The sequence below is a fragment of the Choloepus didactylus genome, chromosome 23, assembly GCF_015220235.1.
Source record: "Choloepus didactylus isolate mChoDid1 chromosome 23, mChoDid1.pri, whole genome shotgun sequence".
Classification (NCBI taxonomy): domain Eukaryota; kingdom Metazoa; phylum Chordata; class Mammalia; order Pilosa; family Megalonychidae; genus Choloepus; species Choloepus didactylus.
The window spans coordinates 28376973-28400890 of record NC_051329.1 but is presented as its reverse complement, the minus strand read 5'-3'; the positions used below and the strand labels follow the sequence as shown (position 1 = coordinate 28400890).

Genomic DNA, 23918 nt, shown 5'->3' with positions numbered 1-23918 from the left:
CTGACACTAAGAGGGGAGGCTCCAGTGGTGTGATGGAAAGGTACTGAATCTGCAGCCAGAAAGTGCTGGGTTCAGATCTCAGCTGGGCCACCACAGTAGCAGTGCCACTGCACTGTGATGAGTCTTGGTTTCCTCATTTATAACCAGGGGTAACAACTACCTTTCTCCCTAGGATGTCTTCAAATGCGATGGCATATGGATAAACTCCTTATGCACCATTAAGCACTGTTTGAATGTTGGTCATTATTAAAATAAAAATAACAAGAGATAATCTCAGTCAAAATGTACATCGCATGCATTGAATTTTTCTTTGGAGAGCCAAAGACCTTAAATTCAAATAGGCTAGCCTTAGCCCAACTCCTGAAGACACAGGGGTAAACAGAACTAAGGTTATATACCCATATTCTCTATCTGCAATGATTCTTGAAGTGAAAGTAGGCTGATATCAAAGACAAATTCCTGTTTCCATATGTCTCATTTTAGCACCACAATTAACACTTGGTGGCAACAGCCGGACTCCCAGTCCCAGAAGAGTACTACAGAGTGGTGACAGCATGAGAAAAAGAGGCAGCCTGCCCCAATTATCCCCCACCCATGTACTGGCTGTGTCAACTAGGCAAGCTACTTAACCTGCTAAGCTTCAGTTTCCTCAGCCTAAATATAAAGGAAAAAAGAGGCTTATTTTCACCTTGACGGGTGATCTTGCTGCCCTCCCCCCTGCATGGGACCTGACTCCCAGGGGTGTGGGTCTCCCTGGCAACATAGGATATGACTCCCAGGGATGAATCTGGACCCGGCATGGTGAAATTGAGAACATCTTCTTGACCGAAAGGGGGAGGCAAAATGAAACGAAATAAAGTTTCAGCGGCTGAGAGATTCCAAATGGAGTCGAGAGGTCACTCTGGTGGACATTGTTACGCACTGTATGGATAACACTTTTTAGGTTTTAATGTATTGGAATAGCTAGAAGTAAATACCTGAAACTACCAAACTCCAGCCCAGTAGCCTTGACTCTTGAAGACGATTGTACAACAATGTAGACTACAAGGGGTGACAGTGTGATTGTGAAAACCCTGCGGATCACACTCCCTTTATCCAGTGTATGGATGGATGAGTAGAAAAATGGGGACAGAAACTAAATGAAAGGTAGGGTGGGATGGAGGGGGTGACTTGGGTGTTCTTTTTTACTTTTATTTTTTATTCTTGTTCTGGTTCTTTCTGGTGTAAGGAAAATGTTCAAAAATGGACTGAGGTGATAAGTGCACAACTATGTGATAGTACTGTGAACAGTTGATTGTACACCATGGATGATTGTATGGTGTGTGAATATATCTCAATAAAACTGAATTTTAAACAAAGAGGCTTATTTTGAGGATGAAATGAGATGATGATCATAAAATACTTACAATGTAGGAAACATTCAATAAGCCTGTAGAACAAGTTTTAAAGGACTTGTGAGCCCTGGATTTCTCCTTGTCTTGTTCCTAACTTCATTCCTGAGAGATCATCACAAAAAATGGGTGCCATACCCTCTGCCAGCTGGGAATGGAGGCAGCTGCCAGGGCCATTTTTGGGGAGACACTTGCAGCCCCCACACGGGCAGTTGAGGACCTGTCTACATACTTATATACACGGCTAAAAGCTGGTCAATACTCAGCCACCAGACAGCCTGAAGCTGAGTCTGACAGCAAGCTTCTTAAAGTAACCCATATGTTCTGGGAAACAATCTGTGCTGGTTAATTTAATTGACTTTCTTTCCACATTTGTTGAAAAATCTTCCTACAAAAAAAAAATGTGAATCTGAGTTTCTGCCGAAGTTCAGGTAACTGGCCCCTGCAGGATGGTCTCGGGGCCTGCTGGTGCAGGACTGAGGGTAAACTAGGGCTTCTTTCTTCACTCACAGCCCTAAATCCAATCCCCAATTCAGGGCCTGGTACTTGAAAGGCACTAGGTAAGCATGTTGTTGGGTGAATAAATAAAAGAATGGAGTGCTGGGATTGCATTAGTGATGAACTCAAAATACATGCTGTATGTTGAAGGAGGCAGTGGGAAGTGCTCTAAGTTGTTAGGCCTTAGACAAAGCAATTTAACTTTCTGGACCTTGGCTTCCCGTTCTGCAAAATGGGGACAATCGTGCCTGCCCCAGATTCTTCACAGAGCTGTCGTGAGGATAAAAAGTGAGGCCTTGGATGGGAAAGCACCTCCCAAACCACAAAGCACCTGCAGTACTTTATTCCTGACCAGCTTGTTTTCTTTCCATTTCATTTGCCATGCAGAAGGGCAAGAAAGATGCTGAGGTTCCCAGCAGTTGGGAAACCAGACCTCACGGAAATGGCCATCCATAGTTTCACTTAATACATAAAAACGATCCATAACCAACCAATATACATCTGGCCCTCTCCCTCCAGGGGGAGCGAAGGAAGTGGGAAGGCTCCAGCACATTTCTGTTCAACAAGCATTTCCTCAGCTCCTCCTCTCCCAGCTGATATTTTATAGGAACAAGCATGTCATTCTGTCAGGGTGGGGAAAGAAGGTGAGATAGGAGAATTAAGTCAAGTCTCAAGGCTTGGAAAAGAAAGAGGAAGAAAAGGAAGAAGCCAGAGGAAAAAAATATATCATCTATTGCTTATAGGACTTTTTTTAAACAAACAAAATTAAAAAGAAAAAATTAATGGTAAAGCAGATCTAGAGGAAGGTGGAACACTAAAAGTCTGGAATTCTCTGTCTTCCCCAGATAATTTTTTTTTCCCATGGATCTACTTGCCATTGATCTCCCAAAAATACCCCTTGGTTCACATGTTATCCTGCAAATCACATCATCAGTGTTGACCCACATCTTTCAAGTCATGCGAGCACCTCTGGGACAGACGCACGAGCCCTGGAGGCCAAGCCCTAGCTGAATCATATTGTCAAGTGGCAAAGATCCCTACATAAGTAGGCCTCCAAAGTCCTATGTCATCATGTGGCTCTGGGATCTTGATGATTATGAACTCACCCTGTTTATAGGGCACCAGACTCAGCACCTTATATTACAGCAAGGTGATGGGATACAAACTAAGCTCTAGTTAGAAAAACACTGTGATCCAAATGTGCTTTGAGAATATCAGTATGAATTTGTAATATAGTTTATTTTAAATAAAACAAGCACATATATTTCTGTGATAGTTAGGCTCATGTGTCAACTTGGCCAGGTGATGGTGTCCAGGTTTCTGGTCAAGCAAGCACTGGCCTGGTACTGCCAGGATATTTGTGGCTGGTTTATTAAATCATCAGTCAATTGACTGCACCTGTGACTGATTACATCAACAAAGGGTGTGCCTTCAGCAATGAGAGAATCCAATCAGCTGGATTTAATCCTATCAGTTGAAGACTTTTAAGGGAGAGAGAGAGAGAGAACCTTCACTTCTTCGGCTAGCCAGCAAAGCATTTCCTGAGGAGTTCGTCGAACACCTTTATCGGAGTTGCCAGTTTGCTGCCTGCCCTACAGAATTTGGATTTGTGCATCCCCACAGTTGTGTGAGACACTTTTATAAAATCATATATTTACAGATATCTCTTCTTGATTCTGTTTCCCTAGAGAAACCTAACTAATACAATTTCCTAGCTCTATACACTGTAAACACCTAGAAACAATGACCAACCTGGTAGCAATCACCACTCGGGGCACTGAGATTATGATCTCCAAACACCATTTCCCAACACGAAGAACTCGAGCTCCTGGAGAAATGGGTGATTCCAGGACTGGGACAAGACATGTACAAGATGAGCCTGGCACGTCTTTCCAAACCAGACAGCAAGGAAGCTATCAATACTATCACGGTCCCATCAGAAGGACCCCAGAGCCAACAGAAAGTGCTAACCAAAGAGAAGGCAGGACCATTTGAGCACTGTTGAAGATAATAATGGCAGCAGGTTGAAGCACATCAAGCATATTATATCCATGAGATTATAATAATACTTAAGAAAACAATACTAATTGGTCACAATTGGAAGGTAAGAACCAACTCATTATTTTGAAAACTAGTGACTTAAAGGAGAGAGTCAAGGATTTATTCTGCCTTTCCTGTATGAACTGTATCACTGAATAACCAATGAGTAGCAGATGAGGGAAAGTTCCTCTTTATAGAAGTATCCCTGCTAATAAATGAGGGAGAAATGATAGAATATCACCATTTTGAAGACCCTAAGGAATGAATGAGGCCACCAGGCTACTCATCACCAGCTGCTAACGATGCCACCAGACAGCATGAGCTCCTGATGAAAGAACACATCACTACCTGATCAAGTTTCTGAATGCATCTACCAAATTAATGAACTACAAAGGACAGACACAGGAACATATTAACCTACACCAAAGAAATGCAATCAGCAAATCCAGACTGTGGGAAACTCTTCAGGTCAAAATCCCAGCTTCTTTCACAAATAAATTGCAAGTTTAAAAAAAAGAGAGAGATGGAATGGGAACCTATTTAAAAGACATTCAAATGGCCTATCACTAGTCTCAATGTGTGAACCTTATTTAGGTAAAAAAAACAATTGTGACATTTGAAACAACTGAAACTATAAACATCTACTGGATATTTTATGATAATAGGGAATTGTTAGTAATTTGTTTTAGTTGTAATGATGGTATTGTGGATATGTCATTTTTTAAAAAAAATCCTTATCCTTTAGAGATACATACCAAAACATTTACAGATGAAATATAGTATTTGAGATTGACATCAAAATAATATGAGAGAACAGCAAAAGAAGAAACCAATTTAAAAATGGACAAAGGACTTAAATAGACAATTCTCCAAAGATCTACAAATGGCCAATACACACATGAAAAGCTGTTCAATATTATTAGCCATTAGGGAAATGCAAATCAAAACCATAATGAGATATGACTTCACACCCACTAAGATGGCTATTTTTTTAAAATAGAAAATAACAAGTGTTGACAAGGATGCAGAGAAATATGAACCCCTCATACATTGCTGTGGTAATATAAAATGGGGCAGCTACTGTGGGAAACTTTGGTGGTTCCTCAGAAAGTTAAATATAGAATTACCATATGACCTGGCCATCCCATTTCTAGCTAAATACCCAAAAGAACTGAAAGCATGAACTCAGACAAATATTTGCCCACCAATGTTCATAGTAGCATTAACTACCACTGCCACAAGGTGAAAGCAACCCAAGTGTCCATCAACAGAGGAATGGATAAACAAAACACAGTATATCCACAAGATAGAGTATTATTCAGCCCTAAAACGGAACAAAGTTCTGATACATGCTAAAACATGGATGACCTTGAAGACATCATGCTGAGTGAAACAAGCCAGACACAAAAGAACAAACATTGTATCAATTCACTTACATGAAATAACTAGAATATACAAATTCATAGAGACAGAGAGTAGATTACAGATACCAGGGTTTGGAGGTGCGGGTGAAGTGTGGGGAGTTAATGTTTAATGGGTACAGTTTCTGTTTGGGGTAATGGAAAAATCTGGTAAGGAATGGTGGTGATGGTAGCACAACATTGTGAATGTAATTAAAACCAATGAATTGTATACTTGCAAGGGGTCAAAATGGGAAATTTTATGTTACAGATCTGTTAACACACAAAAAACTTTAAATCCAATAAACATTCATTTTCTAATAATGATATGAGAGGGGGGCAAAGAAGAAACAAGATTGACCAGGAGTTAATAATTGCTGAAACTGGGTAATGGATGCACGGGCATTCATATACTATCCTATCTACTCTTATGTACATTTAAAATTCTTCATAACAGAGTTCTAAAAATAAATGAATACAAATCTCCCTGGTAACGCAGGATATGACTCCCGGGAATGAATCTGGACCCAGCATCGTGGGATTGAGAACATCTTCTTGACCAAAAGGGAGATGCGAAATGAAAAGAAATGAAGTTTCACTGGCTGAGAGATTTCAAATGGAGTTGAGAGGTCACTCTGGTGGACATTCTTACGCACTATATGGACAACACTTTTTATGTTTTAATGTATTGGAATAGCTAGAAGTAAATACCTGAACTATCAAACTGCAATCCAGTACCCTTGACTCTTGAAGACGATTGTATAACAATGTAGCTTACAAGGGGTGACAGTGTGATTGTGAAAACCTTGTGGATCACACTCCCTTTATCCAGAGTATGGATGGATGAGTAGAAAAATGGGGACAAAAACTGAATGAAAAATAGGGTGGGACTGGGGGAATGATTTGGGTGTTCTTTTTTACTTTTATTTTTCATTCTTATTCTTATTCTTTCTGGTGTAAGGAAAATGTTCAAAAATAGATGGGGGTGATGAATGCACAATTATAAGATGGTACTGTGAACAGTTGATTGTACACCATGGATGACTGTATGGTATGTGACTATATCTCAATAAAACTGAATTTAATTAAAAAAAATACATGAATACGAGTTCTCAATACCATCCTACATCCTTGACTCATGCTAATGCTCAGAAATGGGGCTGTGAAAGCTGAACCCAGGCAGCCCCAAATCACTCCATTCGCCCGGCAGTTAAGTGACTGCCCCGGGGTTACTGCATGTTGGGTCTTCATCACACGAAAACTATTAAAATTACAGAGCATCTTTTCTATAAAAACACTTTAATGAGAATTATTGAGCATCTACTAAGTACAAGCCTCTATGTTAAGCACCCCAGGGGAAGCTACAGTGAGAAGACATGCACAGTGGGGAGGGAAGAGGTATTCACTTGGTGGGGGGAGAGGGTCCAACATCCATGAGAGGGGAGCATGACCCAATGACATGACAGCCAAGAGGAAGTCCAGAGGAAGGGCATGTCCTCCAGCTCTTTGCAAGGCAATCCAGGCAGGTCCGTGCTGAGCCAACCCTTGAATTAAGAATACCCAACTAGGGATGTTCTCACAAACACTGGGGACTGACAGTTTGATATGCCAAGCACTCTATCTTGGGGCTTGTCCTTATGAAGCTTGTTACAGCAAAGGAGAGGCTAAACCTGCTTATAATTGTGCCTAAGAGTCTCCCCCTGAGTACCGCCTCTTTGTTGCTCAGATGTGACCCTCTCTCTCTAGCTAACCCAACTTGGCAGGTGAACTCACTGCCCTCCCCCCTACATGGGACATGACTCCCAGGGGTGTAAATCTCCCTGGAAAAGTGGGATATGACTCCTGGGGATGAATCTGGACCCAACAACATGGGATTGAGAACTTCTTGACCAAAAGGGGGATGCAAAATTAAACAAAATGAAGTTTCACTGGCTGAGAGATTTCAAATGGAGTCGAGAGATCACTCAGGTGGACATTCTTACACACTATATGGATAACACTTTTTAGGTTTTTAATGTATTGGAATAGCTAGAAGTAAATACCTGAAACTATCAAACTGCAACCCAGTAGCCTTGACTCTTGAAGACGATTGTATAACTGTATAGCGCCACAGTGTGATTGTGAAAGCCTTGTGGATTGCACTCCCTTTATCCTGTGTATGGATGAATGAGTAGAAAAATGGGGACAAAAACTAAATGAAAAATAAGGTGGGATGGGGGGATGATTTGGGTGTTCTTTTTAACTTTTATTTCTTATTCCTATTTTTATTCTTTCTAGTGTAAGAAAAATGTTCAAAAATAGATTGGGGTGATGAATGCACAAACATATGATGGTACTGTGAACAGTTAATTGTACACCATGGATGACTGTATGGTATGTGAATATATCTCAATAAAACTGAATTAAAAAAAAAAAAAAAAAAAGAATACCCAGCTAGGATTTCAGCAGCAATGAGAGGAGATCCTCCTGGCTGCAGGGCTGGCAGGTGCAGAGGTCTGGAGGGGAGAATGAAAGGCATGTGATTCCGAGGGGGAATACTGTAAGGTGATTTGGCGGAGGAAAGTTAAGGCCAGGGGAATGGGGAGAGATGGGGGAATAGAGAGGTGGGGGCCTTGCTGGGAAGGGCAGTGATTGTCAAGCCCAGGGACCGGGGTTGGGGCTTTGTCTGGTGAGCCCAGGGAAGCTGCCATGCTGTATTTTAGGAAGACAATGCCCACTGCTGCTTCAAAGGGAAAAACTATCTGGCAGTTTGCTGCACAAGCTCAGTAATGCTACCTGCCCTCCTCTTGGTTTCAGGCAATGGCCCAGCACTGCAGATCAAATGGTGTGAGTCAAGGTTGTTAAATGGATATTAAGCATACAGAGCTCTGGCCGACCACGTGAGGAGGTGACAAAACAAGTGAAGCATTACTCAGTGATCAGAACTCCGGGAACGCTTAAAAATGGAAACAGACGCTGGAAAGCATCGCACATAAAAGAAAAAAAGTGTGCAGCACCTGGCATGACCCCAGAACTTGTGAATGTCATGAATACCAGTGAATTGTGTACTTGAAAGTGGCAGAGGGTGCCTACGTGATCAGCCTCCAATAAAAATCCTGGGCGCTGAGTTGCTAATGAGCTTCCCTGGTTAGCAACACTTCCCATATGTTGTCACAGTTCGTTTCTGGAGGAATTAAGCATGCCGTGTGTGACTCCACTAGGAGAGGGTTCTTGGAAGCTTGTGCTTGGTTTTCACTGGAATTCGCCCCATGCGCCTTTTCTCTTTGCTGATGGAGTTTTGCATCCTTTTGCAGTGATAATTCATAGCTATAAAACCACATACTGTATCCTGTGGGTCTTCCTAGTGAATCATCGAATGGGGAGGTGGTCTTGGGGACCCCAGCAAGAGAAGTCTCCCCGATGTGAGGGAGGTGGACACCTTTTCAGGAACCGTGCTTACGTCCTGGTGCTTCCACCTCTAGCAGGTCACAACCTTGCTGAGCTTCCACTTCTCCCTCCACATCCAAGAATGACAAGGCCTTCACCCAAGCACAGAATATCTGTGAACTGGAAATTGCTCTGACCTCTGCAAAGCACCCTGCAGATGTAAGGTCTTTTTATCAGCTGTGCATAAAACACATGTATGGCAAACCATCAAGCACGCAGGAAACTAGCTTAAAGAGTTGTAAGACTGTGAAAAGCCCTTTTAATAGAATTTTCTTTGCTCCCCTATCCTCCAGCCCTTGCCCCACTTTACAATGTGATACATCATCCCAGTATATAAACCACATGTATATAAACACTTGCAACCTGTGGAAATACAAATAAAGACCAGAGGAATAAATTATCAGTTTACTGAGTAGCCTATTTCAACACATTCAAAGCCATCAACATAACATTTCCAGATAATCCACAGTTCTGGCACTCTTGGCTTAACCCTGCAAGCTCCAATTTATCTTCCCAATCTTATTTCAGCAAACATGTTTTTTAAATTAAAAAAAAAAAACAGATTAAGAAAAATCCAAGTTTGGCACCAACATACTTGGCTTTCTAAAATCCCATAAAATTGCAGGCAATTCTCATTCATTTACTCACTCAGCCATTCACAGAATAACCAAGCTGTTGAGAGCACATCAGCAGCAAAGCGCTATGCCAAGCTCAAGATGGAATACAAAGAAGAAGATGAACTTGGCTGTGGGGTTCCATAGGTACAAAATTGTCTGTAGAGATGCCATCAATGTGCCCTGTAAGCTCCTAGGGGAGGAAGAGCGGGTCCTTGGGTCAGTCAGGGCCACTGTAGGGATTTCAAACAGAAGGAATTCAATATTGGGAACTGCTTACTCAGGGGATGAAGCTGCTGAGAGAGAAGAGCAAGAAGCTGAAGCAACCCCAGGGACATTGGGATAAGGAGCTAGCATCAGAGCAGGGCTGCACCATCCAGGGGCAGAAGCTGGGACATCAGTTAAGTGGCCAGAGTCCTCTATGTTAGCTGAAGACACGAGGGATAGAGGAAGAGCTAGAGAAGACAAGACAGGGCTTGGCAATGCATTCTGATGTGGGGTGGGAGGAGGAAAGGAGGCATTAAGTGTGACTCAGGTTTGCAGCCCAAGCTTGGGTGGTGGGGAACTATTCATAGAAAGAGGGGAGTTAGGAGGAGGAGCAAGTTTCTGGGGGAAATCGGGCCTCATGTCACTAGAACTGCTCAAAATGCCGGCGTGCACTGTGTGCCTCCAAAACACGCTGCTAGTCTGCTCATTATCTCTTTGCAACACCCACATGCTAAATGTCAAGAAAATATACTTCAAACAAATGTTTACACATTATCAACCTGTGTGTGCCTTTTTTGTCCTCCTACTGGTCTTATGGTATGCAACACTGAATGATGTTTCAAATGAAAGCTGAACCCCAAATAATAAGGCCACCTTCTGGGATGTCCAACCCTTATGTGGTCACCCAAATGGCTCAACCTGCAGGTTTGCACCCTCAACTTCACTTTTTCAGGGACACTTTGCAACTGGACGATCTTTTCCATTCCCATCCTTCAAGTATCATCTAAACTGACAGTGAAAACATTACTATTTCTTGGTGCTCAGACTACAAGAGTTGGCCTTAGAGTTTGACTTGCTTGAGGAATTAATGCACAAACCATCCTAGAGGCAACGATGTCTTGGTGCACAATCTTTTGTAACCTGGTCACCACCACAAAACAGGCTCAGCTAACCAAATGTTCAGTGGGTCTTCCTCAGCCAGAGGACTTTGAAAGTTTACTTTCACTTGACTATAGCCCCCTTTCTTATAGACCCTCTAATTTTGTTGAGGCCTTCCTTGCTAAGAGGCACAGCCATTCCTAATATAGATCAGTCATAACAATAAATAAAGTAAAACAAATGCTTCAGCCTGAAATAATTTCCTGTGAAATAAATGTCATTTACGATGTCATCAAATAAGCAAGTGGTATAGAACAAAGCAGAGTTTTGCTTAGCCAAATCATTTTGTCATCATTGTGGATAAAGTTTATCTTTGGAACACTTTCCCCATTAAGGTCTTGCTAGGCCACTAGTTGTGAAAATTTTGCACTATTTATGAATTTTCTCTTAATTTCATGTAATTACACGTTCTCAATGTAATTTCATATAATTACATGTTCTCTACAAGATGAGAGGTGGTGCTGAATTTTTTTAATGGAAACAACAAACTGGGAAAAAAATTGAATGAAAAACTATGTTATCCTTATTGGTATCCCAATAGACTATAAATGTTTAGATATGTAATGAAGAGTGCCAAGCAATGGAATGAGAACCTCATGTATTCTTTTATTTATATTCTTAGCACATTGTTGGAAAGAAGTAAAAGCCTGTCAACAATTATGCATATATACTTTTTATATGTGACAATATTTACAAAGTATATTTAAAAATTCCTGGTAATATGAATGTTACTAAACCCAACAGTTGGCACTTTTTCCTTGCAATAAGCTTAAGCAATCAAATGAGCTTCTCAAGAAAAATCCATGGTGAAAAGATACACAAATAGCTCAATGGAACAGAGTCCAGAAATAGATCCACACCTGTATCAACAACTGATTTTCAACAAAAGTGAGAAGGCAATTCTGTGGAGAAAGGATAGTCTTTTCAACAAATGGTGCTGGAACAAATGTATGCATAGGCAAAAAAATCCAACCTAGAGCCATACTTTGTTTTACATATATATATGTGTATATGTATATACACACACACACACACACACACACACACATATATATATATATATATCTGCTCATAGATATAAATGTAAGAGCTAAGAAAATAAAGCTTCTAGCACAGTGATCATGTGATTCTGAAAACCCTGTGACTGACAGTCCCTGGATCTACCATACGGTAATCAAATAATAATGAGTAATCAAATAACCACACAAAATATATAAATAATAGGGGGCAGATAAAGGGTATGGGTTGTTTTGGGTGTTTTTTTTTCTTTTTTCTTTTTTTCTTTTTCATTATTTATTTATTTATTTTTTTTTGCTTAATGAAAATGTTCTAAAATGGATTGTGGTGATGGATGCATAACTATATGATGATACTATGGGCCACTGATTGTATACTTTGGATGGATTATATGGTTTGTGAATATATCTCAATAAAATTGCATTTATTAAAAATTTAAAAAATTTAAAAAAAGAAAAATCCAGAGCATAAGTACCTGAGGAAGTCACACTTAATGGAGAAACTCTAATCCAAATCCCCACTATTTTTCTGTTGAGGTAAAATTAATGGAGAGGCCCTGCCCCAATCAAGATGGCAGAGTGGGCTCCATCTCCCCACAGAAGCTTTGAAGAACCAGCAAGCGCTGACAGAAACAATTTTCTCAAAGCTCCAGAAAACAGTTACAGGACTGCAGCAACAGGGCGAGTGCCCAATCAAGTAAAAGGCTACTTAAAAGTGGTAGGATGTCCCGCACTCCGAATGGCCCTCTCCCACCCCTCACTGGCTTGGCACGCAGCTGGCCCACGCTCCCAGTGCGGATCCATGGTCCCAGTTCCAGAGGGAGCAAAGTAACTCTAGTGCACACACTAGGAGCATGTACGTCTGGCCCAACCTGTCTGGCAGTGGCCTGAGAGATTTGCGGTCCCAGAATTTGCCTTGCATGTAGAAGGCAGTACATGGAACTCTCCTACAGAACACTGTGGGAGAGCAGTCAAACGCCTGCCAGGGGCAAGGGATTGCTGTCTGTAGGACATACAGTGCAGTTCCCAGAACTGTGAGGAAACTGTTTCGTAGGGAAGAGGGGACATTTGTATCTGTGGTAAATGGAAGAATTCCTAGGGCAAACGTACATGCCCAAGACAAGATGCATGTGCAGATAGGATCAGGGAGGCCCTAAGCTCTGGCCTGGAACTAGTCTCTAAACTCATCATATGGATAAACTCTGAAGGAGAGCACTCACGCAGGTCAATCTGCAAAGTCTGGGAAAGGCGGTTTCTTTTTTTTCCTTTTTTTTTTTCTTTTTTAGCTCCTGTCATTCAAGGAAAGCTCTGTCATAACATTAGCTAGATACAAGCTTAAGGAACAGATGTCTCAGCATCTAAATTCTAGTGAGAACACATTAAAATATCAAATGTCCTGGTTTCAACAAAAGATTATAACACATAAAAAGAAACAAGAAGCGATGATCCAGGCAAAGGAGATTAAAGCATCAGAAACCAGAAACCATCAATGAAGAGGTTCAGACCTGGGACATACCGACCAAGACTTTTAAAAAATGATCTTACATATCCTCAAAGATCTAAAGGAAAACATGCACAAAGAACTAAAGGAAATCAGGAAAACAGATGAACACAAGGAAAATATCAATAGAGAGATGGAAATTATGAAAAGAAACCAAAGAGAACTGAAGATTACAGTAACAGAAATTAAAAATTCCCTAGAGGAGTTCAATACAGCATAGTGGAGCTGGCAGAAGAATCAGTGAACTTGAAGAGAAGACTATTGAAATCATCCAATCTGAGGAGCAGAAAGAAGAAAGAATGGAAAGTGAACAGAGACTGAGGACCCTGTGGGACACCATCAGGTGCTCCAATCTACACATGGTGTGGGAGTCCCAGAAAGAGAAAAGAGAGAGAAAGGAGCAGAGAAAATATTCAAAGAAATAATGGTTGAAAACTTCATCTATTCAACATGAAGACATGAATATACATATCAAGCTGCTCCATGAACTCCAACCAAGACAAATCCAAATAGATGCCCACTGTGCCATGTTATAATCAAACTGCTGAATGCCAAAGATGAAGAGAGAACTCTGAAAGCCCCAAGAGAAAAATAATGTGTCACAAGGAAGCTTCAAGGTCAAGTGCTGATTTCTCTTTGGAAACCACAGAGGAAAGAAGGCAGCGTGTACACATATTTGAAGCACTGAAAGCAAGCAAAATATTGCCAACCAAGAATTCCGTAACTGGCAAAACTGTCTTTCAAAAAAACGAGGGAAGAATTAATACACTGCCAGATAAAAGCTGAGGGCCTTCATCACCACTTGACTAGTCCTACAAGAAAATGCTAAAGGGAGTTCTGCTGGTCGAAAGGAAAGGACACTAGACGGTTGTCTGAAGCCACTGACGTAATAAAGATCTCCAGTAAAGATAATGACATGGGTAAATATAAATGTGAATATTATTGTATTTTTTATTTGTTACTCCACATTTTACTTCCTACAGAATCTAAAAGACAAATGTATATAATGTAATGATAAATCAATGGTTTTGGACTCATAATGTATAAATACGTAATTTGTGACAAGAATTACATAAAGGTAGGGGTCAGAAGAGTACAGGAACATAGTTTTTATACGCTATTGAAGTTGGTATCCAAGCAAACAAGATTGTTATAGATTTAGGATGTTAGATTTAAGCCCTATGGTAACACAAAGAAACTATAAGAGGATAAGCAAGATCATAGAGACAGAACGTAGAGTATTGGTTAACAGAGGTGGGGGACAGGGGCAAAAGGGAGTTAATGCAAAATGAATATAGGGTTTCTGTTTGGGGTGAAGGGAAAGTTCTAGTAATGAACGGTGGTGAGGGTACTGCAACCTTGTGAATGTGATTAATTCCACTGAATGGCAGGTACTCTTGGGAGCGGATGGGATGGGAAGATTTATGTTGTATATATGTTTTCACAATTTAAAAAGAAAGAGAAACTAAAGTGATAATGAGAATTAAATGTAATACATGATATGGGTGGGATTCAAGAATATTTTTAAAAAGGCTCAAAAGGACATTATTGGGACATAAGAAAAAATTGGAATATAGAATGTAAGCTTTATATCAATGTTAAATTTCTGGAACTTGATAACTGCACTATAAGTGAATATCCTGTTCACAGGAAGTGTACATGGAAGTATTATCTGTTCAGTGAGTATGATGCGTGCAACCCATTTTCAGATGTTCAGAAAACAGATAGACATAGAAGGGGGGAGGAAAGAAGGAAGGAAATAGAAAGAGAGAGAAAGAAAGAAAAAAAGAAAGGAAGGAAGGGCGAGAAAGAAAGTCTTCAAAGGTGGCAAAATGTTAAAACTGGTAGACTTTGAGTATTTGGGGGTATGTTGGAGTTCCCTGTGGGGGGTTTGTGTTATTTTTGCAACTGTCCTGTAATTTTGAAATTATTTCAAAATTAAAAGTTCAAAAACATGTTAAAAAAAAAAGCATATAATCTAGGGACATAAGGCAGCTTTTTGGGTGATGGAAAATGTTTTATATCTGAATTGTGGTGATGCTTACACAGTTGTATACATTGGTCAAAACTCAAATTCTTTACATACAATGGATGCATTTTATTATATGTAAATTATACCTCAATAAATTGCCAAGCAAAAAAAAACATGGGGATTGAAATGTAAGTCAAGACTACTATTACATGCCATATATACCCATTTGACTGAGAAAAATAAAAAAGTTGACAATACCAAATGTATCTCTTATTCACTGGTGGTGGTATAAATTGGTACAACTACCTTGGAAAATAGTATGCCATAAAACATAAAACATACTCTTCAACCCAGTGCTTTCAACCCAAAAGAAACTCCTACACATGTGCAGGAATCTCTATGGTGACCCCTTCTGCCAGTCTATATATATTATGTCCCCCAGAAAAAGCCACATTCTGTAATGCAACCTTGTGTGGGGAGAAAACGTATTAGTGTTGATTAAGTCGGAAATTTTTGATTGGATGTTTCCATGGAGATGTGACTCAATCAACTGTGGGTGAGACCTCTCATTGGATTATTTCCATGGAGGTGTTGCCCCACCCATTCAGGGTGGGTCTTTATTGGATCACTGGAGTACTTTAAAAAGAGCCACACAGGCCCAGATGGAGCCACAGCCAAGAGGTCACTTTGAAGAACACACAGGAGCTGAGAGAGGAGCTGGAACCCAACCTGGGATCAGCAGATGCCAGCCACATGCCTTCCCAGCTAGCACATGTTTTCCTGATGCCACTGGAAACAAGGTATACTTGTTGACACCATAGCTTGGACACTTTTATGGCCTTAAGACTATAACTTTGTAACCAAATAAACCCCCTTTATAAAAGCCAAGCCATTTCTGGTATTTGCAAAACAGCAGCATTAGCAAACCGGAACACTCTTCAACAAGAAAATGGGTGAATAAAAAGTGGTACATCCACATAGTGGACTGTTACACAACAGCCAAAATTAGACGCATAAAAAAGAAATCTGTACAATAGTCTTTTTTATAAAATTATAAATGCTTGAAATAAAAAATATGCTTTTTTGAAGGTAAAACTAAATTAAAACTACAAAATCAACTCAAAATGGATCAAAGACCTAAACATAAGAACCAGAACTATAAAACTCCTAGAAGAAAACATAGGGAAGTATCTTCAGGACTTCATGGTAGGCAATGTTTTATTAGACTCTACACCCAAAGCACAAGCAACAAAAGAAATGGGACCTCACCAAAAACAGAAACATTTGGACCTCAAAGGACTTTATCGTGAAAGTAATACAACAACCTACGCAACAGGAGAAAATATTTGGAAACCACATATCTGATAAGGGCTTAATATCCAGAATATATAAGAAAATCTTTCAACTCAACAACAAAAAGACAAACAATCCTATTTTTAAATGACAAAAGACCTGAATAGACATTTTTCCGAAGAAGATATACGAATGACCAAAAAGCACATGAAAAGATGCTCAGCATCATCAGTCATTAGGGAAATGCAAATCAAAACCACAATGATACCATTTCACACCCACTAGAATGGCTACCATTAAAAAAATGGAAAATTACAAGTGTTACAGAGGATGTGGAGGAATAGGAACACTTATTTATTGCTGGTGGCAATGTAAAATGGTGCAGCAGCTGTGGAAGACAGTTTGGCAGAATTAAGTTAAGCACAGGATTACCATATGACCTGGCAATCCCACTTCCAGCTATATGCCCAAAAGAAATGAAAGCAGGGACTTGAACACATATTTGCACAACAATGTTCACAGTAGCATTAACCACGATTGCCAAAAGGTGGAAACAACCCAAGTGTCTATCAACCGATGAAAAGATAAACAAGATACACTATATACATGCGATGGAATATTATTCAGTCATGAAAAGGAGAAGTTCTGATACATGCACAATATGGTTGAATCTTGAATACATTTTGTTGCGTGAAATAAGCCAGACACAAAAGACAAATATTGTATGATCTTACTGATTTGAAACAACATAGAATAAGCAAACTTACAAAGTAAGAATCTAGAATAGAGGTCACCAGAGAATGGGGTAGGGGTAGGAAATAGGGAGTTAAGGCTTAAAATGTACAGAGTTTCTATCTGGGATGATGGAAAAGTTTTGGTAATGGATGGTGGTGATGGTAGCACATTGTGAACACAACAACACTGAGAAATATTTTAAAACAACAACAACTTGAAAGCAATGGAAAGAAAGGGGATGGTGAGCAGGATTTAGGGGGGTGGTTACCTGGGGAGGGGGGTCTGGGGGCTTTGATGAGGAGCACAAGAGAGAAATATGCCCACACATTCTCCAGCCACCGGGCTTCACTTAGTTAAACTTACAGAGTGGTCTTTCCAAAAGGGACGCTAGCAAGAGAAATGGCTCTGACTCCTTCTCTGCCAGCCACACCACCCTAGCAAATAAACCTGACTCTACCTGGCCCTTAAGGAAAGGGGGTAATGAATAAAAAATTGTTTTGCTCTGTTTTCAGATCCTTCCATTTGAGAAAGGAACATGAACGCTCTTCAGCTCACAAGTCCCTGAATCTTGCCTCTGTCCCAGCCACCTGGAGAACTACCCAGAGTGACCATGGGATGGGGGCTGGTATCGAACAGCTCAACTTCTGAGAGTCACAGGAGTTCTCCAGAAGACAGAAATAAAGCGCATGGAGGAAGCAGCGAAAGGCCCTCAGGAGGGCCTTTCTCACCGATGACACGAGTTTTTTCTGCAGACACACCCAACCGTGGAAGCATTCAACCATGGTAGAAAGAACTCGTCAACCGTGGTGTAGACAACGGGGAAGACCTGGATACCAACCCCACCGGGTGCCTCTGGGTAAGCTGCTCACATGCTTTCATTCAGCCTCAGTTTCCCGACTTCTTCCCAACCAACAAGAGCACAGTGCTGTACAGTCGTCAGGAATCATTCAATCCACCCAAACGATCTGAGCAACAATCTTACCCACCTCTGAGTCTGGAAATATCCCAAAACTAAACTGCAGAGATGGACAGTGCAAGCACACACACTAGAAGCTTCTTTCCACTCCCCCTCCTTCCCCCAAACATATATTTGTCCACACAACCTTATCTGCAAGCAGTGAGAATATTTCCTAGTTACCCAGAGAATCTGCACATTCGAGATGATCCCAAAATACCAGTGGTCTGTACATAATTTTTGTAAGGAAAGAAAATGGGATGGCTTTGTTATTAAAATCAACAACTACTACAACAAACAAACCATGAGGCCAAGTTCTACTGCCATGACAGCAAAGCCTTCCTGCCACTGTAGGATCCTATACATGGAAACATTACCCTTGACCCCCACAGTAGTATCTGGGATAATAGGGGTAATTCAGAAATGCTGAGCTCAAGGGGGAGTGGACATCAGGACACATCAGGGTCAGGCACAGATCTCATAGAGTCCAGGAAGCTCAGGTACAAATCTCTGCACCCCGCACTGGGCCGGTGACCTCAGGCCAGCTACCTCCCCTCTCAAACCTCAGAACTCCTCATTTGTACAACAGGATAATACTGGGACCCAGTTCACGCATGGTAGTGAGGATGAAACAAGGGAATGAAACGGAAAACAGAGAGAGGTCCACGGCTGGCTTGCCTTTGACTTCAAGAAGACAGGGTGACGCTTATTTATAAACAAATCCTGACGGTCCGTTTCACTGTATGGCTTGGCGAAATGTTTACATACCTGCTAGAGGGGCTGCTGTAAGACTGGTGAGAGAGAAAAGGAGACCACTGGGAAAGGATCTTTTTCGGCTCAGTCTCCTAACTCTAAGAACCCTGATCAGTGGCCAGGTGGGAGCCAGGATGCCACATTAGAAGGGTGCATTAGAAATGCATTTCAGCTTTTTGCTTCACCAGCAATTAAAGGCAGACAGTGAGCCTCCATCAGAAACAGTCTATAGGCAACCATGGACTTGGCCAGAAAATTGCCATGGAGCTCAGACATGAGGCATCTCAGATCTCTGCAGGAAGCTTCCCCAGGTCCACAACTACCAAGACAAGGACTGAAGGCCCAGTGATCACGCCCTCACTTTACTGCCCCACTTGTCCCCTCAACCCAAGCTCATCAGTGGTCATGCCCCAGAGGGTTCCCCCACCAGATGTGGAAAGGTCCCAAATTCTCAGGGGCATTGGAGACGCAACCATCCTCCAGAAGTTCTGTTCCCAAAAGGCTAGGGAGGACTGTTTGAACTGTGTGCTAAGCGACCTGAATGGATACTACTTGGTGAAGTGAAGCAAGAGAGGTGACTCAAGTCAGAGCAAACAGCAAGGCAGGGCCTCCTGCTTACTACAGCGAGAATGAGGCCCTGGGCCGGCATCCCAGGCCCTACATGGGAGTTTGCTGTAAAGGCCAAATGTCAGACCTTTCCCCAGATCCACTGAATCATAAACTCAGTGGGTTGGATCCAGCAATTTGTATTTTAATAAACCCTCCAAGGGATTCTGATGCATGCTCAAGTTTGAGAACCACTGGTATAGTGTGATCTGCAGCCTCAAAGAGTAAGCCAACCAGCCAAGTAGAGTAAATCCATGCCAAGGAAACATACCCAGGCCATGCCCAGCAAGAAAAGACAAGAAACCTTCAGTATCTTTCTTTCCCCCTTTCAACCAGTTTCAACAGGAAGGCAGTGTCAGCTATCTCCCTGTGGGACTTCAATTTTGAATCCCACGCTGCTTCTGGAATGAGAATGAGACAGTAGAACACTTTTGCATCTCCCCAAGATGCCAATGTGGGTTCCTGAAGGGCAGAAGCTGTGCCTGATACATCTGTGAGTCTGCTGTACCCAGCCCAAGGACTGGCTTCAGGAAAGGTGAGATACAAATTGTGTGGCCAACTGAGGAGAGAGCAATCTGCTCTTCCCATGAATGGGTCCCCAGGACTGGACAAGGTGACCACCCCCCTGTGATCCTTGACACAATGATCTCAGCTCCCGAACCAGAAAGGGCAAGGACTTTGGAGTCTGACTCCAGCCAGCAACAAAGTGAGACAAGCATCCTTCTGTCACCCTCTTCCCGAAAATATCCACTTGACATCAGAAACAGTCTATAGGCAACCATGGACTTGGCCAGAAAATTGCCATGGAGCTCAGACATGAGGCATCTCAGATCTCTGCAGGAAGCTTCCCCAGGTCCACAACTACCAAGACGGGGACTGAAGGCCCCGTGATCACGCCCTCACTTTACCGCCACACTTGTCCCCTCAACCCAAGCTCATCAGAGGTCATGCCCCAGAGGGTTCCCCCGCCAGATGTCAGGAACCCCAAGCCCTTGGAGGTGGGCCACGGGTGTTGGTTATTTCTCTTGCTGTACCCAACATCCCTTAGCTAATGGCAGTGACCCCCAACCCTGGAGGCCGCCCAGAGGCATGGCCAAAGTCAGATGGCCCCACCCTGGCACTTCCATACCTGTAGTAAGACAGGAGGCCATTGCTGAGCACGAACCAGCGGCGCTGATAGCCCTTCAGGTAGTTGGTCCACTTGAGGAGCCAGCCCCTGAAGCTGTCCAGAGGCAGTAACACCGTGGGGGCGGAGGAGGTCGCGCCAGCAGACGCTTGCCCCAAAGACGCTCCCCTTGCCTGTACCGGTCGCGGGAGAGCCTGGGGCTTTAACGCCGGCAGGGGCGCTGACGCGAGTTTGGTCAAGGGCATGCTCCCCACTGGCGGCCCCAGGACCGGCAGCTGTTCCGAGGCGGACTTGGTGAAGGGCCCAGCCCCTACACCTGGGCCCGCCCCCAGCCCCAGCATCACTTCTGAGTCCGGCCCGGGCCCTGGCCCCGGCCCAGACACCGGCTTGGACGCAGGCTCCGATCTGGGCAGCGGCACAGAAACTGGCTCCGACACCTGTTCAGACACCCGCTCGGGCTCCGACACTGGCTGGGGCTGAGGCTTTGGCTCCGGCTCGGAGCCGGGCGCAGACGGGTTCATGCCCGGCGCCGCCGTGTGGCAGGACAGGCAGGGGACAACCGTGAAGAGCGACGAGAGCCCGCGGGAGCGGCCGCCGCAGCCGCCGCCTCGGCACGAAGCGGCCGCTTTCCCCATACAGCCCGCCGACCCGAGCGCGGCCGAGCCCTGCGCGGGGGTGGGGGGTGGGGGGCGGACGCGGGGGCGGGGCCGGAAGGCGGGGTCGGGGCGCGGGCGGGGCGGGGCCGGGGGCGTGGGCGCCGTCACGTGCGCGCGCCGCGCCGCGAGAGCGCGCGCGGACCCCTTTGCATCCCGTGGCGCCCCGCGTGGCCCGCGTCTTTCGGCCGTTGTCTTTCCGAGAGCACTGCCGGCGCCTGACGTGCAGCGGGCCCCACTGGGACCCCGGTCCCTCCCCTGGCGTCGCTAGCGCCCGGCTCGGGGTCTGGCCCCTTGGAAAGGCGCCCTGGAAACACCTGTGGGCTGACAGCGTCGTGGGGTGGCGGGGATGGCGGGGGCGACGCAGAGGGAACGGCGCGCTTCAGGCCGCCATCCCTGCCTGCGTCCCAACCCGTGCCAGGCGCCGGGGGAACAATGGTGAATGCGGAGGCCGCCGGCTCCCAGCCCGCGGGGCCCTGCGCCGCCCCCACCCCCACCCACCCACTCCGGGTGGGCCGGCTCCCCGCACCGCGAGGGCAGGAGCGGCGCTCAGGACCCACGAAAGCACAGGACCCCAGCCAGGTGGCGCTGAAAGCTGAGGAGGACGCCTCCCTCCCTCTGGCAGCCATTAACCTGCCTGTGAGTCCATCCCGATGCGCCCAGGCGCGATGGGCCGAAGCCGCCGCTGCCTTCTGGGCCGACTGATCCTAGTTGGTGCCAGGGCGCTTCGCTGCAAGCGGCGGCATAGTTCAGCTTCTCTGAGGAAGAGCTTTGGTAAATCGAGCATTTCAGTATTTCAAGGAATGCACCTGAAAGCCAGGTTCTTAACCTGGATGTCCAAGGTAGCCCTGGGTGAATCTGGTTGGCAGTTTCTGTGTATTTTTCTTAGGAGAAGGTCCATAACGTTCATGTTAATCTCAAAGGAGTCTGTGAACCCAGAAAGGTTCAACATCACTGATTTTACAGAGTGGATCCTAAGGGGGAAAGCTGATGGTTACCAGAAATAACTGGAAATTTAGATATCTGGAATTACTGAAAAGGTTGGATATTGGATTTCTGCAAAGACCCTTCCAACTCTAGACCTCCGTTAAGGCTCCCCTGGCCTCATCGTCACGTGTCTTACCCTTCCCTTACCCACCCTGCATTCCTGATCTTTGCTTGTGACAGGATGATCTGTGCAAGGACCAGTATCCTACAAGAGGAGATGGTGGGGAAAAGAGATGCAGACACAGGAGGTGGGCACACTGCTGGGGAGAAATCTACCCGTTTTTGCTACTCTGGGACCTTTCCTGGGGCACTTGCCCCTGAATGGTAGTCTCCCCTGCAGTTTTGTGTAAGCTCTGGAAGTCAGAGACCTGCCCAGCTTGGTCTAGCCCCTAAGGACAACAGTGAGCCCCAAACTTCAGTGTGCTAAGTCACCCCAAGGAAAGGTGATTGCCTCTGAGGAACAAAATTGGACAACTGGGAAGTGGAGTGACATGCTTACTTCTCAGTTACATCCTTTTGAACCTTTTGAGTCTTTTACTGTGCATGTTTCACCCACTCAAAAAAAAATAATAGTTTAACATCACCCCAGGGAAGCTAATTAGAAATTTAGTGTTCCATCCCGATTTCCCAGAGATTCTGGTTCAATGCATTGGAAGTGGAATCCAGGAGCATGCATTTTAACAGGCTCCCCAGGGGTTTCTGATGTGGGTGGCCCATAGGCTATACTTGATGGACAGTGATGTAGAGGGAGAATCTTGGGAGGTGGGAGTCGGACCCAATGAGGAAATCCCAGTTCAGCCACTTTCTAGCTGTGGGTCCTTCAACCACCCCATTGAACTTCTGCTTGTTCACTTGTAAAGTGAAGACGGTAAGGCACAGGTTGTGAGTAATAAAATCATGTGTGTAAAGCACATTTAGCACAGTAGGTGCTCAGTAGATGTTCTCTAATGAGTTAACCAGAGATGCTCCCTGCAATGTTTCGGGAAATGAATTGACCAGAGGCAGGGGCAGAAAGAGAGGAGACCAGGGCTGACAAGCATGAAAAACAACCACAACAATGGGAAAATCTCAGCCTGCTTTGTAGGTGTCAGAAGCCTTTGCAACCCCCAAGGAGGAAACCAGACCCAGTAAACAAATACTTAAGGATATGCTCTGACTGCTGCAATAATATACAAAGATCCCAAGGATGGTGCTGCCTAAGTCATTAGTTGTGCCAAGGGGTAAGGAGGCCCATCACAGAATGGACCATGTTTGCACCAAGAAGGATGTGGAGTGGAAGGGTGGTCAAAGCAAAAGAATCAGCGTGCCCAGAGCCCAAAGTCAGGAGAGAACACCTTCTCTGGGGAATGATAAAAGCTTAGTATGGGAAGGAAGAGTGGGGCAAGACAACTCAGCAGGTAAACTTACTGCCCTCTCTCCTATGTGGGACATGACTCCCAGGGGTATAAATCTCCCTGGCAACATGGGACATGACTCCTGGGGATGAGCCTGGACTCTGCATCATGTGATTGAGAAAGCCTTCTAGACAAAAAGGGGGAAGAGAAATGAAATAAAATATAGTTTCAGTGGCTGAGAGATTTCAAGTGGAGTCAAGAAGTCATTCTGGAGGTAACTCTTATGCATTATATAGATATCCCTTTTTAGTTTTTAGTTTACTAGAATAGTTAGAAGGAAATATCTGAAACTGTTGAGCTGCAATCCAGTATCCTTGATTCTTGAAAGAGAGCATATAACTATATAGCTTATATGGTTGACCCTGTGATTGTAAAAACCTTATGGTTCACACTCCCTTTACCCAGTGTATGG

At 43.9% G+C, this 23918-nt stretch overlaps 1 protein-coding gene across 3 annotated transcripts in view; it reads right to left on the bottom strand.

The window, feature by feature from the left end:
• Positions 1 to 21134, bottom strand: part of OSBP2 (oxysterol binding protein 2) — a 217920-nt gene extending 196786 nt beyond the window's left edge. For 2 of the 3 annotated variants that reach the window (XM_037817126.1, XM_037817127.1), the window contains exon 1: positions 20476 to 21134. In XM_037817126.1, the coding sequence (XP_037673054.1) occupies positions 20476 to 21107 (632 nt within the window). In that variant the 5' untranslated portion in view covers positions 21108 to 21134. The remainder of the gene's footprint in view (positions 1 to 20475) is intronic. The other variant, XM_037817129.1, reaches the window with a different exon arrangement.
• Positions 21135 to 23918: the final 2784 nt, after the last annotated feature.